This window comes from Rhinopithecus bieti, unplaced genomic scaffold, assembly GCF_001698545.2.
Source record: "Rhinopithecus bieti isolate Rb0 unplaced genomic scaffold, ASM169854v2 scaffold_1348, whole genome shotgun sequence".
Lineage (NCBI taxonomy): Eukaryota > Metazoa > Chordata > Mammalia > Primates > Cercopithecidae > Rhinopithecus > Rhinopithecus bieti.
This window is the reverse complement of record NW_016803373.1, coordinates 550,178-568,587: the sequence shown is the minus strand read 5'-3', so window position 1 is coordinate 568,587 and position 18,410 is coordinate 550,178. Positions and strand designations below refer to the sequence as shown.

Genomic DNA, 18,410 nt, shown 5'->3' with positions numbered 1-18,410 from the left:
CTGACGAGTTGATGGGTGCAGCACACCAACATGGCATAAGTATACATATGTAACAAACCTGCACGTTATGCACATGTACCCTAGAACTTAAAGTATAATAAAATAAAAAAAAGAAAGGAAGAAAGGAGCAGTTTCTTTTATCATGCCCATTCTGCACCTGCTTACCTTCTCCAGCATTTTCTGCCAGAACTGCCTCCAGAGGATGATGACAATGATGGCCAGGAGGATAAAGATGATGGCCACCAAGCAGCCAATCAGGATCCGGGTGTTGCTGTCATCAATTTTAAGCATTGGATCTGTGACCAGGGAGAGAAGGCAGAGAATACAGTCATCTCACAGGTCAAGTAAAAGTATGAGGGACTGGACTGGAAACATGGAAGTAGACCCTGTTCCTTGAAGATAATTATGGAAGATGCCACCTTAATACTTCTGCTTATTCTTGCTCTTGCTACAGGTTTTTTTTTTTTTTTTCCTTGCTACTGTTTTATTACTTTTCTTTTTTTTCCTGAAACAGAGTCTTTTTCTGTCCCTCAGGATGGAGTGCAATGGCATGATGTCGGCTCACTGCAACCTCTCCCTCCCAGGTTCAAGCAATTCTCCTGCCTCAGCCTCCTGAGTAGCTGGGATTACAGGCATGCGCCACTATGCCTGGCTAATTTTTGTATCTTTAGTAGAGATGGGTTTTCTCCATGTTGGCCAGGCTGGTCTCGAACTCCTGACTTTGTGATCCGCCTATCTCTGCCTCCCAAAGTGCTGGGATTACTGGTGTGAGTCACCATGCCCGTCCTATTTTATTACTTTGTTCACATATCCTACTTCCCTCTTCCATAAGACAGTATTCTCCCTCTCCCCGTGTGTCAGGCAGAATAATGGTGAGTTTTTCTATTCTTCCCAAAATTTTGTCTCTGTATTATTATGGCCTGAGTCTACGGTCCCTTAATCACACTTCATGAAAAACAGTTGAGGAACCAGTTTCACTCTGCATTCTTTGAGACATGCCAAGGGAGCTGAAGGTCCTCTTTGGATACATTCAATCACACATGTTTCCCACATAGCTGGCTAGTGTCACCAATGACTGCCTAAAGCAAGGTATACATGGCATATTTATCTCCAATTAGAGAGATCAACATTTTGTTTCTTAGATTTCCACCCCTTCTTAGAAATACCCCCTATGGGTCTGAGCTAGGAATGTCCCTTTCCCTGTTTCTGACCCCAAATTTCCAAACTTTCATGGAGAAATTGGGACAACTCCAGACTCTGCCTCAGCTGAAGAAGCACATGAATCAGTAGTGAAGAGAGTATATTTGGATCCATAACTTGGAGGTAGACAGTCCTACCTTTCCAAGGCTACTCTTCATCCAAAGCCAACTGGTGTAAAGCCTCCCACACAGCCAAAGCTTTGCAACTCTCTACCCTTCTTCATCCTCCAGGAAGTCCCTTCAACTTAATTTGTATGATTAGGAATCACACATACCATAGGTTGTGGGTGCCGTAGAAGAGGTGGGCAGGGCTCCAGAGTTGTTGTACATTGCAGCATCTGTTATAAAACAAGGGTGAGTCAGAGCCAAGGAGAAGACAGATAGCTAGTGTTTTCTCTGAAGGCATATTGTGACCTAGCACATTATGAAATCAATTTAGTGAGTTGCCATCAGTCTTTTAAAAAGATAAAATCATAAATACATCGAATAAAAATATCACCATTTATCTAAATAGTAAGAGCAAGTTTTCCTTTGTAAAATTTTTGTTTCACATATTACATACTAGATGCTATGGCACAAAAAAGTTTAAGAAACAGCGATTCAACGGGCTGTGACCATGCATTATTACAAAGCATAAGAAGCAGGACCCAAATTCAGCGAAAATATAGACGGAATATAGCGGGTAAATGGGCAAGGGATAGACATAGTGTTAAGATGCTTTTTCCTTCAAGGAAATTAGATTGTTTATAAAAGAGTCTTCACTATGCCTCATCGGTCTAGGCTTTCAATTTATGAATTAAGGCTTCATCTTTATAGATATTTACTGATATTGGAGGGTCCTCTACTGTGATTTTGCAGCTTCTGAGACTAAACCACAAAAGTGTATTTGCCAGATTGATGTTGGCAGCTTTGCCTGAATTTTTCCCTCTGATTTGTCTAATCAAGGGGGTCAAGAATTAGAATATGCATTTCCTTTCTAAGAGACATTTCTTCCAACTATCCTAATTTTTCTTCTTCTTAACATTATTATATAAATAAGGAGGTATCTGGCATCTGCATGTGCTTTGTGAGTTCAGTCGTCAGGCTCCAGTGAAAACTAATATTATTATGCATTGGATTTAAAGCTCAAGAGACCCCAGGAGTCAAAAACCATGGTTCATAGCTATAATTAGCTGTAATAAGTGTACCGATTACTATGCCAGGAGAATCCCTGAGGATGGGTAGTAATCTATTTGTCCCCCAGTTAACACTTACAGTGTAAGTGGCACTGACTTTGAGTGTCTTGATTTCTACTCTCAGTATTCAGATAAAACAATCAATCAACTCAAAACAATCAATCAACTTACTGTTAGATTAAATCATTAGCACAGAAGGCATTTAAACATCAAACCTGTTTTCCTAAAAATATGCTCTATTTTCTTATGAATACATCTTAATAAGCAAACCATCTTGAATTTTTTTTTTTTTTTTTCTCCCTTAAAATCAAATCTGAAAGGATGGGTTCTTCTGGTTTATCTTTTTTTTTTTTTTTAACAGGGTCTCACTCTGTCACCCAGGCTGGAGTGCAGTGGTGCAATCTCAACCCACTGCAAGCTCTGCCTCTGGGACTCAGGTGATCCTCTCACCTCAGCCTCCCAAGTAGCTGGGACTACAGGCATGTGCCACCACACCCAGCTAATTTTTGTGTTTTTTAAAGAGACAGGGTTTCGCCATGTTACCCAGACTAGTCTCAGACTCTTGATAACAAGCAATCCTCCTGCCTTGGCTTCCCAAAGTGTGGTTTATCTTTAAATTAGTCTCTTTTGCTCTCTTGTGTTATTTTACACCTGGACTTTTCTTCCAGGCCCAGTACAAATCTCATTTCTTTGATGCTGTCTATGACAAACACACTCTAGTGCCTCTCTCCTTCTGACCATTTATTATTCATATTGCTTTGGATATTTCTTTCTTTATTTTTCTTTTTTTTAGCATTGTGTGTCTTTCATCTCCCCATCTAAAATTTAATAGTGTGAACAATATTCTAAACACCTTTTAACTTTTCAAGATTTGGCACAGTTTCTGGCTCCAGTAAGTTAAATCACTATTTGCTACTGTTACTGTCCAATCAAAAGTAGTGTTCACAGTTTAAAATGAATCCCTAAAAGTTGAAACAAATGAAATACAATGAACCTAACTGTATATCACATTGGTGACACAACTACATACAGAAAAAAATTATCCCACTGTTACCCTAACTGTATACCACATTGGTGATATAACTATATACAGAAAAGAATTATACCACTGTTACCCAACTGACCTTAGAACACAGTGCTTTGACTGTACATTCTTAGTAGGATATATTCTTAGGACAAAGAAAAGAGAATTGCTAAGAAATCTTAATGCTCAATAGTTATGTTGCTAGTAATAATATTGGTATTGCTTTTTGAATAATGGGATGAAGAAAATGCTGTTAACGTTGTTAGGAAACATGATATTTAGCATAAATAATAGAGATGAAAGTATAAAATCAAATTTAAATAAAAACCTTATGTTTAATTTCAATTGGAAGTAACAATGTAAACTCACAATCTTTTTCTTTTTAAATATACATATTGAATTGCTTTCTTCCACCAAAAAACTCAAGAAACAATGACAACCTATTAGCAATGAACATCCCTACTGCCCAGTTTGTGTTCTCTAAATACCATTTTCTACTAAAAGGAATCAAGATTTCTTGAAGAAATGGTTGATTCCATGTCGGGCACAGTGCATGTTCAAAATGAGCTTGAAATACCTTATTCTTTCAGAAAACAAGAAAGATATCAAAGACTTCTAGGGTCAGATCCAAAGAGCAAAGAGCCCCTTAAAAATGCAAACTCTAGGCTGGGTGCAGTAGCTCACACCTATAATCCCAGCACTTTGGAAGGCCTAGGTGGGCGGATCGTCTGAGGTCGGGAGTTTGAGACCAGCCTGGCCAGCATGGTGCAACCCCGTCCTTACTAAAAATACAAAAAAAAAAGAAAGAAAGAGAGAAAGAGAGAAAGAAAAGAAAGAAAGAAAGAAAGAAAGAAAGAAAGAAAGAAAGAAAGAAAGAAAGAAAGAAAGAAAGAAAGAAAGAAAGAAAGAAAGAAAGAAAGAAAGAAAGAAAGAAAGAAAGAAAGAAAGAAAGAAAAGAAAGCAAGCCAGGCATGGTGGCAGGCGCCTGTAAGCCCAGCTATTCGGGAAGCCGAGGCGGGAGAATCGCCTGAACCTGGGAGGCAGAGGTTGCAATGAGCCAAGATCGTGCCATTGTACTCCATCCTGGACAACAGAGCAAGATTCTGTCTCGGAAAAAAAAAAAAAAAAAAAAAAAAAAAAAAAAAAAAAAAAAAAAAAAAAAAAAAAAAAAAAAAAAAAAAAAAAAAAAAAAAAAAAAAAAAAAAAAAAAAAAAAAAAAGCAAACTCTAGTCAAAGGCAGCACAACTTGAGTATTAAAAAGAATAATGGCTGGGCACGGTGGCTCACACCTGTAATCTCAGCACTTTGGGAGGCCAAGGCAGGCGTATCACTTGAGTTCAGGAGTTCAAGGCCAGCCTGGCCAACATGGTGAAATCCTATCTCTNAAGAAAGAAAGAAAGAAAGAAAGAAAGAAAGAAAGAAAGAAAGAAAGAAAGAAAGAAAGAAAGAAAGAAAGAAAGAAAGAAAGAAAGAAAAGAAAGCAAGCCAGGCATGGTGGCAGGCGCCTGTAAGCCCAGCTATTCGGGAAGCCGAGGCGGGAGAATCGCCTGAACCTGGGAGGCAGAGGTTGCAATGAGCCAAGATCGTGCCATTGTACTCCATCCTGGACAACAGAGCAAGATTCTGTCTCGGAAAAAAAAAAAAAAAAAAAAAGCAAACTCTAGTCAAAGGCAGCACAACTTGAGTATTAAAAGAATAATGGCTGGGCACGGTGGCTCACACCTGTAATCTCAGCACTTTGGGAGGCCAAGGCAGGCGTATCACTTGAGTTCAGGAGTTCAAGGCCAGCCTGGCCAACATGGTGAAATCCTATCTCTACTAAAAATATAAAAACTAGCCAGGCACAGTGGCAGGCACCTGTAATCCCAGCTACTTGGGAGGTTGAGGCAGAAGAATCACTCAAACCCAGGAGGCAGCGGTTGCAGTGAGCCGAGATCACACCACCTGCATTCCAGCCTGGGTGACAGGGAGGGACACTGTCTAAAAAACAACAACAACAACAACAACAACGACAACAAAACCCTGCAATCGATTAAACATTAAATTGATAAAAAGCAATTAGTTTACAATTATACCAAAAAATAAGGGTAAAAAACAAACTTCATTAGACATTATTGAGGGTTGCTAGGGTATCAAGTCATTACTCCGAAAATTAATAATTAAAGGGGAAAATAAGTCACATATCCTGGTCTTTCAATGTGATTTCTGAGTAAACTGGTGCATGAAGAATAATTATTCTGTTCGGAAGAAATTCAGCTAAGAAATGCAGAAAAAAATTAAAGAATTAGAAAATCATCATTTAGCAACCCCTTAGTGAAATAAGTAATTCAGACAGTGGTTATTAATGGAGGATAAAACTTAAGGAAAAAGTTCATGAGGAACCAGAAATCAATCTTAGTATCACAAAAAGTGAGAGGATCTAGCATTATATCCCCACGATGAAGTTCAGCATAAAATATACAACACTATCCATAAAGAATTCTTGACAAAAATAGATATTGAACTTGAATCAAATTGACCTGTAGATGTAAGCACCCAATCATTATGACAGAGAACAGAAGCTCGAGTAAAATGACACCAAAGAAAGCCATCAGCCAAGCCAGAATCCTTAAAAAAAAAAAAAAAAGGAATGAATTGTTTTAGATTAAAAGAGATACAGGGCAAATAGAAGAAAGAAAGAAAGAAGCACACCAAGAGATCCTTATTTTGATCCTTATTTGGTAACGCCAACTGAATTAAGACATTGTTGGACAGTTAGTCATACTTGAATATGGACAGGATATTGGGTTGTATTTAGAAATTATTTAATATTAAGGGTTGTTAGATGTTATCATGGCATTATAGCTACAAAAATGACGCTATTTTCTTAGATGCAGTCAAATTATTTGCTAATGAAATCAAATAGTATCTCACATTTGCTTTAAAATGCTACAGCCAAAAGGAAGGAATAGGTGAAACAAATATGGCAAAATATCAATGATTAGTAAAGCTGAGTGATGGGTAGTTTATTGTTCTCTTTACTTTTGTGTATATTTAGAGATTTTCATTTAAATATCTCAGTAGTGCTTAGGTGTGCTTTTTCTTAACAGCATTATTAACTGCCTTAAATTATATAAAATTTTTAACACACTATACTCTCATTAAAAAAAAATTCTTTCTAAGAAGAGTTACATGAATATTTTGTTCACTTCCATTCTCATCCTGTCCCCTTCACAATTAAAACTAGTCACACAAAGGATTCACTGTATCCAGCAATGAGAAGCTGACTGTGCCATCCCACTCCTCTCAGAGACCTGCTAATGAGAACTTCTGGCCATGTGCATTCCTCCTTCATCACCTTGCTCCCACTTCCCAAAGAGGACCTGAGCTCCCTACCTGATTGGAAGGTGATCTCACTGAACATCATCCAGGTATCAGCAAAATGGTATTGACACTTGATGGCACTGGCCATTCGGTGGTGAAGAGGCACTGTGACAAACCGAGCACTGGGGTTGACGTCATCCAGGACAAGGGGGAAGGAAATGGCATTAGGTTCCCACTCACTGGCTTCAGAGCGGAAGTAGCACTGTACCTCCTTAAAGATCTTCACACCTTTAGCAAACATGTTGTTGCAGTGGACCTGGTAGAGAAAGAGGCATGTGAGTGACAGGTTGGCCCTGCTAAGGTGCATGGAGACACAGTGCCAGCCAACTCCATAAGTCAAGACCTGCTGTTTCTGCGAGCACCACCCTTGGTAAATAGTTGGTGTTCTGTAGTCTTCTGGATTTTTCCTTCTAGGAACCTCATAGCAGCATTGATAGTTGGTCAGGCATTATAAAACCTGGGCTGCAACCCTGGTCACCTGTATGCACTGTCTGTCCTTGGCCACCTCACTTCATGTTGCTGGACTGCAGTTTTCTCATCTGTTAAATGATGACTGCACCGGCATCTTCTCAGGCCCTTCCTTGCCTTGAACTCTCTCGAGTCTATAATCCTCTCAACTGCAGTTGCCGTCTACCCTGATTCGAGCTATTCTGAACTGAGGTAAGAGGATGACTGCCACCCTACTTCCTCCTAGGTATGTTTCAGAGCCAGTCTACTTTTCAACAGGGCTAGGTGAGAAACCTGAAATAATATACAATCCAAAACAATTTCATCTTTTTTTTTTTTAGAAATCTCATTTCTAAATGAGAATACACATATTCACACATATGCGTGTATATATATATAGATGTGTGTGTGTATATATATATGTGTGTGTGTATATATATATATATATATAGCAACTGTGCTGGTAAAAGATAATCTTTGACCCTAAAATCTGTGTTTTTTTCACCTGATATTAAAAGAAATTAAAACATTTTTATGGGTCTTAAAAATCTGTGGGCCCTGGACACTGTGTTATTGTGTTTTATGGATATGTCACCTTTAGTGTTAGAACAAAAAAAAAAAGAGAGAGAGACAGAGAGAGAGCTCACTGACCTATTCTAACTCCCTTACACACAAATGGAGAACCACACCCTTAGAGGTGAAGTGATTGGTGAAATGCATTTAGCTAGTTAGTAACAGAATATGTCATTGAACCGTCATCAGCCTAGACTTCTTTCCAGCACGCCTTTTCTCTACCACACTATGATTTGTGCCTCCTTAAAGAAGTTCCACCACATCAAACTCCACTGACCTTCATGGTAGTGAAATTCCTGATGCGGTCAAATTCAAACATGATCTCAATGTAGCCATTGGTGGCACTCTCGTTCCGCCAGCCCACATAGTCATAGCCGGGCCACACGTGGTATTCATGGGTCTGGGTGAAATCGTCCAGGCCAGACACACCATCAGTCAATTGGCCTAGCCCTTCTGTCATGCTGCTCAGGCCAGGAGAAGAGGAGGAAAAGGAGAGAGACATTTGAGTTAATCACATATTCATGGAAGAGCTTTTACCCAGCATCTTTACTCCAGATTTTGTATGAGCTTATTATCTTGGAATTGAAGGACTGTAAATAATCACATTTGTATTACAGTATTGACTCATTTGTCTTGCATCAATGGAGAATTAAGAATTTCATATTAGTAATTTTTATAAAATATTTGATGCTTACCCCTTTAGTAGTAAAACCTTTAAACAATATCTTATTTAATATGAAAAGCTTTCTATAATTTATTGTCCCTTGCCTATTCTTATATAATGAATATGTCTTCACATAATGACTCAATATTATCAAATGCATTTGATGAATTAATTCACTGAGTAAATGATGAAATGCATAAATGCATAGAATGAATACTAGCATACATAGTAGCACTTGCCCCATTATCAAATAAATGTTTCCAGAGCTTGGTGATGACTCTCCTTTAACTACATGCTGTCATTGTTCAGTGAATCAATTTCAGAGAATCCAGTCACACTCTCTTCTATTCCACATATCCAACAACCCAATTTGATATTAAATGAAAAGGGGAAAATATAAGCTCCAAATTTAAACAATAATTTCTATTTAATTTTAATTAAATTTGTAGGATACTAGACCCAGGAAGTAAGATGCATGGAGTAAGATGTCATGAGAATCCCAGGTATTGGATTTAGCTTTGTGTTCTAGCTTAGCAGTCTTTTTTGACTTCTGAGTAAGAGGCTCTGTTTTAAAGGCTGAGTTTGCCAGAAGCCTGACTGCTGGATGGAATATAACTGCATATATACTTATTTGACTACTTGGAGAACACAAAGAGGCTCCTTCCTTCTTTTTATGGAGGCAGAGAGCAAGAACCCATCATGTGGAACTTCTCTTTCCTCAAGCTGTGCATCTCAAGCTCTGGCAGATATGACACAAATCTCCCAAATCATGAGATTGGGATACTCACCCTCAAGCAATAATGGGTGTGACCCTTGAGTTTTATAGCCAGATCAATAATTTGTAAAATTTGTGAATCGCAAAAAATAAAAAATGCTAAGGGTGATTATGCCAGCCTTCTAAAATATGTTTATTCATTGAAAATGTTTGGTAAATTATAAAATTTGACTGGCCTTATCCACAGTGACCAGAGCCCAGATCTCCCTTCCAAGGTTTTGCCATCTTTTTCTTCTCTCTACAGATCAGAAAGCTAGGAGAACATAAGTTTATTTGCAATAAATATATTCCCCATTATCCCCAGAAAAATAAATCCCATGGAAGACTTATGAAAAGCAATAGAAATTAAAAGGAATGCCTGTTCAGTTCCCCTTTAGTCAAAATTAAATCAAGTGAAGAAGGGATAAGAAAATAAAATTTCAATGTTTATATACTTTAGAGTTATTAAAATCACTAGTAAGCATATATTACTCTTGAAATTGTTTTAAATTTAAAAAGTAACTTTTGCTAATATGACTATTTCCTGAGACTCTGATGTCATCTCTCTTCACTCAGCCACCTCCACCAGATATTTTATTAACTCAATTATTAAATGAAGCCAATGATGTCTACATTTTTGTATTTTTTTTAATATTTCCCTTGGAGTTCAGAGCCATAATTCCGGCTACCTTCCTTATTTCTCTGATGAATGTCTTGTCAATCTCATAGACTTAAACCCCAAACTAAATCCATCATCGTACCCTACTGAACTAAATCTTTCTCCTTGGTTTTCCTTTTCCATAAATTACACTTCTCTTTCATAGTAGTGGAAAGTGCTTGGTGCATGGCAAGCACTCAAAATATATTTGTTGAATAAATAAATGTCATCCCCATTGTTTCAGTCACTTAGACTGTCAAGCTTCATGTGACCCTTTTTCTCACCCTGCTGTCTTGCCCCATACATCCAATCAGATTGCAAATGTCCCCTAAATTAATATATTTTCCTCATTCCCCACAGTCACGGTTATGACTTTGGTCATTAATTCTTTTTACTTGGCAGTACTCAGAGTTTTAAAATGTTCCTCATCACCTCCTCATTCCATTCCAATCTAACCTTTGCATGCTGCTTGATTATTCTGTCTAAACCACAGCTCCAATCATGTCCTTCCTCAGCTTTAAAAATCTTCAATGACTCATTACATTAATGATAATGTTTACGAAGAACAAGAACAGCAACTTCTCCTCTTCCTCCTCCTCCACTTCTTGCTCCTTTTGGCTTTCACTTCAGGTTCCTTCAAGACATGGCATAATCTGATTTGTTTTGCTTCTCCTGTACTACTTTGCCACATAAATATGGCCCATCATTAAATAAACTGTTGATTTTCCCAGACAGTCCCCTAAACTTTATAACCATAATTCTTTTTTCCTCATGCTATTCCCTCTGCCTAAAATTCCATTTCAAGAATCTGTACCTGTGAAAGTAGTACCCATTCTTTGGGACCCAATTCAGATTTCATCTGTTCCACCATATCTTTACTGATCCTTCAGTCAGAAAAATGATAATCAGATAACAACTTATATGTGTACAGCAATTTATCTTATGAAATGCTTTTCACACACATTTTAATCCTTTAAGCCTTGTAGCAAAGAGAAGTAACTTTTATTATATAAAATCCAGATGTTTTCATCCCCATTTTTGTGCTTTCCTACTATAGTTTACTTTTTCCTTTGAACCCCAGAGCAATCATAGGCTATCTCTTGTTCATATACTCGAATCATAATAACTTATATTCTGTTTTAGCCCCTACTCCAAATTGTGAGCTCTTTAAAGGTAGGGTCAATGACTTAATTACCTTTGAATATCTAACATGCCTGGCCAAATTCCTTATATATAGTAACAGTTGACTAACAAAGGTTTATTAAATTAAACTGAATTCAGTTGATCTCTGATTTCCTCTATGCCTTGAATACATGCCTGTTGGGGTGTGACTGAGCAAAATTATGCCAAGACAGTTTAAGCAAAAAGGAAAGAACAGTGACCAAGAAGATGGAAAGGAAGTGACTAGGAGTAGAAGAGTGGATGAATCAGGTCTTCACACAGGGGATGGTAGCTAGACGGCAATAGTTCATTCTCCACACCTAAGCCAATGGAAGGCTGTAATTCCACACTCCCTTCCTGAGACTCACTAGTATCTCCTTCTCTCAAGCCCTGTCAATCTCCATCATCTGATCTGGTCTTCACTATGAACTGACTTCTCTCCCAGGCTCACTTTGCAGATACAGACCAAGCTTAGAGAGAAAAGTGTTAGTGTGGGCTAGAAGAATGGCAAGGCTTGAAGGCTTGAAGTGGAATGGGATAGGTGGGAGCATCCCATACCCAGCCCTAAGTTCCTACTGTATCTGGTCGCACTTCTTTGCCATGGCACTCCATCCACGCACTTCAGGCTTATCCATTGTTCCATTCTGTTCTTCTGAGCTCCAGCTTCTACTATAGCCAGGCCAGTCTTGCCTTCAGCCCTGCTTCCTTTCTTCTGCTACCTTCTACCTACCTTCCTCTGCTACAATTCTCATCTTACCCTAGAACTTTCCTTGTCTATTGTAAGCCTTACTAGTCCGCTTTTTACAATTTTCAAAGCATTTATATGTATAAGGTCTATTCTTTCTGACTTCTTGACTTACCCAGAGTATTATACTTAGTACTTCAATTCTCTGGCCCTTTGTTTCCATAAGTAGGCGAATATTTGTGTCAGACTACACGTCCTGTTTTGAGGGTCAAAAATATGGCTATTACACTTAGAGCCATCACAAACTCTAGCTCTTGCTTTGTGTAATTGATTGTTTTCTGGGTAATTAACTTGTCTTCCCAAACTGGGCTTTTAGTTCCCTAGAAATAAAGTTCATATATATTCCTTCATCTAAATTATCTCCAAATGCCTTGTACAGGAACTAAATACTGATTGGTTTATTGATTATTGATCCCAAGACATGATAAAATATTATTCTTTCCTAGTGGCTAATTTCCCATTTTAGTAATCAAAGTTTCCCAGGATTTACCTGTATCCAACAGCCCCATCATAGACAGAATCATTCAGATAAATGATGGAACCTCCAGGGAGTACAAACTGCTGCCCAGCTGGAGCATTGTAAGACACCAAGCCATCTGCAAAGGAAACACAGCCAAGTGAGTGCCTACTGCTCAGGCCCATTACCCCAGGGAACTATGTGAGTTTCAAGGGTACAAGCTTCTACAGCATGTCCAGGAGGACTCCATCTGGGCACCCAGGGAGGACTCCGGAGGAGCACCCCTCAGTGGCAGTCAACATAATGACTCTGAATGCATGACTCGGTGGGGCACCAAGCCCTGGGTTAATGAGCAATGCTTCTGTCTCTATTCTTCCCAAGAGGGAATCACCATTCCAGGAGTTATTGATCCCATCCCTTTCTGACTTGATTTTCCCAGAAGTTGGAGTTTTTAATAAAGTCTATAGGCTTCCTGGGCTAGTGACCTACCTAGCCAGACACAGCCGTAAAGCTCCACCCTCATGCACACATTCATGGAGTGGTCGGTGACTGGAATGAACCGGACAAATCTGGCCACAATGGGCGGCTCCAAGTCCTTTAGGAAAATGTCATAGGGGTTACTATTTCCATCCAGCACCTGAGGAGAGAGAAGAGAATGAATGAAGAGGTGATATTAAATCATGCTCACTTTTCTTCACCCCGCCACATTTTCGATGGGCTCTCTCTTCTTAATTCAAGGAGCAGAATGCATCTACTCCACTTTCCCCACAGCCTTGATATTCCTTCTCTGCCTCCTTCACCCTGGGTCACACGTTTACAAGGGCATGCCTAATCCCTGGACAGACATACCCACACAGACAACCTGTACCCTTCTTCTCCTAGCCTAAGTCTAAATACAGTCTTGGACATCCCAAAGTCTGGATGTCTCTTCTTCCTACCTGTTTCCCATGACGGTTCCGCCAAGAGATCCAGCGAGTGCCATCCCGACTGTAATTGATCTTGTACATGGGGGCAAACTCGATGCCGTGACCCCCTGCATGGCGCCCCTGGGTCCCCACCAGAGTGATAAAATGGAGGATGTGCAAGTCAATCTGCAGGAACTCCTTCAGGTCATCAGGTTCCACTGGAATCTCAGGGCACCAGGCTCCATCTCCTTCTTCTGAGTCCAGCCTTGAGAGATGAGGGTTGGAGAGAGAGGGAGCAACCAAGAAACCACAGAGCTGTTTACTGGTTCACAGGCAAGCAGCTGCCCTGTACTGAAGGGAGAGAGCAGGCTGCCCAGTCCTTATAAACATTTTGGGTTCTTGCCACAGTTTTCACTGCCACCACAATACCCATTTGTGGTCAGATCCCTTTCCCTGGAGTACCATGAGACCCTGAAAAACAGTCCCCACCAGTGAGCTGAGGCCTTCAGATCACACATAGCCTTCATTCGCCATCTTGATTTAGAGGTCTAAAGAGAAATAAAAGTCTTCCTACCCTCTGTTCCCCCATGAGTCATTTCATATCTCCCTTCCCTCTTTCAAACTCAGCCTAACAAAGCTAGCCACCCTTTGCTTGGACATCAAGTTATGGCAATAAGGAGGAGGCATAGTAGGGTCTCCAGTGTGGGTTATGCAATGCTACAGGATGGGCACTGCAGACCAGCAAGGAGCCATAGAAACACATGGGGAGGATGAGGGGGAAGAGCATGTCAAGGAAGTAGTAAATAATCTGGTTTCATTTTATTACCTCCAGGCTGAGCTACCATGGAGCAAAATTGTGAAATTATTATAAAGTTTACTTTGAGAACCTCCTACCACTTTCCCTTTCCCCTGGAATGCTCCCTTTTCCCACAGATATTACCCATTCATTTGTTGCTCCCTTCCAGTTCCACCAAACATCACTCTAGTCTTTCATACACTAAGAAATTATGGGGAAGTTTCATCAGGATTGCTTTTCTTATGGGTAATTCCATTTTAATAAAATCAATACTTCACATCAAAATAATTAGATTCCAGGAAGAGTATTGGGTCCAACCAGAAGAGCAGTAGGGAGTTTATTGATGTACAAGACCCCTGAAATCAATCACCCCAGGAAACTGCCACACTCTGTCTGTAGGCAAGGGTGACCCTTCTATGTGAGAGATCCTTGAGAGAGGGGGAGAACTTGTTGGAGGCCTCAGTGTCTTGATGCTTTGCAGTAAGTGATGCTTTGCAATGAGTGATGTTTCATAGACCCACTGAGGAGTGGACGCTAACTCCCAGTGTCCTACATAATCTGCACCTTCCCATAGCTGCCACTGTTGCCTGCTTCCTGAAGCAGCTCAAAATGAGAAAGTCAGGGAAAGCAAACCCACTTCCTATCAATTAACCCATTCACTGTGGGTAATGTGGCCCTGGGGCCTCTGTGGTTGAGATGAGGCTGCCAGACCAGTACATGTGGCTAAGCCCTGAATTCTCTCCCTGAAAACATACAGAGCAGGACAGGCCCACTTGCTGTCTGTCCTTCATTCTCAACAGTTCCTGCCAATAATGTCACCTTCCCCAGCCCCTAGGGGCAGGAATCTGTCCCCAGGAAATCTGCCCAACCCCAGAACATGGGCTTTCTTGATGTAACCATCCTCACCTTCCATATTTGGCAGCTGTGGACTCTGACCACTGACTGGAAGCTGTGATGTCCTCATCTGGAATCTGGCCTCCTGACATGCCCAGAGGATAGCGGCATATAGCTAGACCAAGAGAAACCAAAGAGAAGAGAAAGGACATGCTTTTATTTTTACTTCCAGAACTCCCTAGGAAGAATATCACTGAATATTGAACAAGGAATAAGATAATTTACATCTTCCTCAATTCCTCTATGGCCCCAGTTTGACCACCCTGACTCTATCAGATTTGTCTTTCTGGCCCTGACTCCAAATACAATTTGGGCCTCCAAGATTTGATCCCCAGCCAAATCTGTGTGTTGGTTCAAACTCTGACAATCAATGTAATACAATGTAATGTGCCAATTTATGTTTTGTACTTGGTAATTACCCCAGTGGCTCATCCCATTCTCTTGTTAGCAGATGTTTACTTCTAATCAATTTCCTAACAGTAGTGAGGAACCCTCATAATCACTAGGCACCCTTATGATACAAAGAATTATTTTTTTCAGTAGTTAATTGCATGAAAACTATAAACAAACTACACACTTTCCTACGAAGGGATCAAACATAGATTTTTGGCCCTGGTTAGAACCATGTTCTGAATCCTGGCTATAAACAATAAGCTCTGGATACAGACTTCCACTTTCAACCAAAGACAGGGTAACAGAAACAAGATTTGCTCTCCAGTGTGAAACAACTAAAAAGGACAAAATACATGAAAAATTATGTTTTAAGATAATGAGCATCTGACAACAAAGGACAACAATCTGAGAGTCAGGAAACAAAAATTTGAGCCCTGTGGTGGCATCAGTTTACTGGCATGAGAGTGTGTCCAGGATACATCACAATGAGTGGGAACTCAGGCAGAGCCTGGAGAATCTCCTGAGTTGAGGAGACGAAAATAGGAGTCCAGAGAAGTAAAGGAGGCTAGAGTTCTCAGGACACTGGGCTGCCGGATAAAATTTAGTTAAATTTGAATTTCAGATAAGCAACAACAAGTTTTTTTTTTCTTTTCTCTTTTTTTTAAAATTATACTTTAAGTTCTAGGGTACATGTGCACAATGTGCAGGTTTGTCACATATGTATACATGTGTCATGTTGGTGTGCTGCACCCATTAACTCGTCATTTACAATAGGTATTTCTCTTAATGCCATCCCTCCTCCTTCCTCCCACCCCACGACAGGCCCCAGTGTGTGATGTTCTCTGCCCTGTGTCCAAGTGTTCTCACTGTTCACTTCCCAACCATGAGTGAGAACATGCAGTGCTTGGCCTTCTGTCCTTGCAATAGTTAGCTCAGAATTATGGTTTCCAGCTGCATCCATGTCCCTACAAAGGACATGAACTCATCCTTTTTTATGGCTGCATAGTATTCCATGGTGTATATGTGCCACATTTTCTTAATCCAGTCTATCACTGATGGACATTTGGGTTGATTACAAGTCTTTGCTATTGTGAATAGTGCCACAATAAACATACGTGTGCATGTGTCTTATAGTAGTATGACTTATAATCCTTTGGGTATATACCCAGTAATGGGATCGCAGGGCCACACGGTATTTCTAGTTCTAGATCCTTGAGGAATCGCCACAATGTCTTCCACAATGGTTGAATTAGTTTACACTCCCACCAACAGTGTAAAAGCGTTCCTATTTCTCCACATCCTCTCCAGCACCTGTTGTTTCCTGACTTTTTACTGATGACCAGTGGTGATGAGCGTTTTTTCATGTGTCTGTTGGCTGCATAAATCTCTTCTTTTGAGAAGTGTCTGTTCATATCCTTTGCCCACTTTTTGATGGGGTTGATTTTTTTTCTTATAAATTTGTTTAAGTATTTGTAGATTCTGGATATCAGTCCTTTGTCAGATGGGTAGATTGCAAAAATTTTCTCCCATTCTATAGGTTGCCTGTTCACTCTGATGGTAGTTTCTTTCGCTGTGCAAAAGCTCTTTAGTTTAATCAGATCCCACTTGTCAATTTTGGCTTTTGTTGCCATTGCTTTTGGTGTTTTAGTCATGAAGTCCTTGCCCATGCCTATGTCCTGAATGTTATTGCTTACCCTTTTTTCTTCTAGGGCTTTTATGGTTTCAGGTCTAACATTTAAGTCTTTAATCCATCTTGAATTAATTTTTGTATAAGGTGTAAGGAGGGGATCCAGTTTCAGCTTTCCACATATGGCTAGCCAGTTTTCCCAGCACCATTTATTAAATAGGGAATTCTTTCCCCATTTCTTGTTTTTGTCAGGTTTGTCAAAGATCAGATGGTTGTAAATGTGTGGTATTATTTCTGAGGGCTTTGTTCTGTTCCATTGGTCTGTATCTCTGTTTTGGTACCAGTACCATGCTGTTTTGGTTACTGTAGCCTTGTAGCTTAGTTTGAAGTCAGGTAGCGTTATGCCTCCAGCTTTGTTCTTTTGGCTTAGGATTGTCTTGGCAATGCGGGCTCTTTTTTGGTTCCATATGAACTTTAAAGCAGTTTTTTCCAATTCTGTGAAGAAAGTCATTGGTAGCTTGATGGGGATGGCATTCAATCTTTAAATTGCCTTGGGCAGTATGGCCATTTTCACGATATTGATTCTTCCTATCCGTGAGCATAGAATGTTATTCCATTTGTTTGTGTCTTCTTTTATTTCACTGAGCAGTGGTCTGTAGTTCTCCTTGAAGAGGTCCTTCACATCCCTTGTAAGTTGGATTCTTAGGTATTTTATTCTCTTTGAAGCAATTGTGAATGGGAGTTCACTCATGATTTGGCTCTCTGTTTGTCTGTTAGTGGTGTACAGGAATGCTTGTGATTTTTGCACATTGATTTTGTATCTTGAGACTTTTCTGAAGTTGTTTATCACTTTAGGAGATTTTGGGCTTAGACGATGGGGTTTTCTAAATATAAAATCATGTCGTTTGCAAACGGGGACAATTTGACTTCCTCTTTTCCTAATTGAATACCCTTTATCTCTTTCTCCAGCCTGATTGCCCTGGCCAGAATTTCCAACACTATGTTAAATAGGAGTGGTGAGAGAGGGCATTCCTCTCTTGTGCCAGTTTTCAAAGGGAATGCTTCCAGTTTTTTTTCCCATTCAGCATGATATTGGCTGTGGGTTTGTCATAAATATTTGTCATAAATATTTTGAGATATGTCCCATCAATACCTAGTTTATTGAGAGTTTTTATCATGAAGGGCTGTTGAATTTTGTTGAAGGGCTTTTCTGCATCTATTGAGATAATCATGTCATTTTTGTCTTTGGTTCTGTTTATGTGATGGATGATGTTTATTGATTTGTGTATGTTGAACCAGCCTTGCATCCCAGGGATGAAGCCAACTTGATTGTGGTGGATAAGCTTTTTGATGTGCTGCTGGATTTGGTTTGCCAGTATTTTATTGAGGATTTTGGCACCAATGTTCATCAGGGATATTGGTCTCAAATTCCCTTTTTTTGTTGTGTCTCTGCCAGGCTTTGGTATCAGGATGATGTTGGCCTCATAAAATGAGTTAGGGAGGATTCCCTCTTTTTCTATTGATTGGAATAGTTTCAGAAGGAATGGTACCAGCTCCTCCTTGTACCTCTGGTAG

The 18,410-nt window shown here is 39.8% G+C and overlaps 1 protein-coding gene across 5 annotated transcripts in view; it reads right to left on the bottom strand.

Moving 5' to 3' along the window:
- Positions 1-18,410, bottom strand: part of DDR2 (discoidin domain receptor tyrosine kinase 2) — a 165,578-nt gene that overhangs the window by 26,611 nt on the left and 120,557 nt on the right. For all 5 annotated transcript variants that reach the window (XM_017881702.1, XM_017881711.1, XM_017881731.1 and 2 more), the window contains 8 exons: positions 14,828-14,930; positions 13,159-13,390; positions 12,710-12,857; positions 12,254-12,359; positions 8,059-8,242; positions 6,774-7,017; positions 1,475-1,537; positions 166-296 (listed from right to left, as the gene is read on the bottom strand). In XM_017881702.1, coding sequence (XP_017737191.1) covers positions 166-296; positions 1,475-1,537; positions 6,774-7,017; positions 8,059-8,242; positions 12,254-12,359; positions 12,710-12,857; positions 13,159-13,390; positions 14,828-14,930 — 1,211 coding nt within the window. The remainder of the gene's footprint in view (positions 1-165; positions 297-1,474; positions 1,538-6,773; positions 7,018-8,058; positions 8,243-12,253; positions 12,360-12,709; positions 12,858-13,158; positions 13,391-14,827; positions 14,931-18,410) is intronic.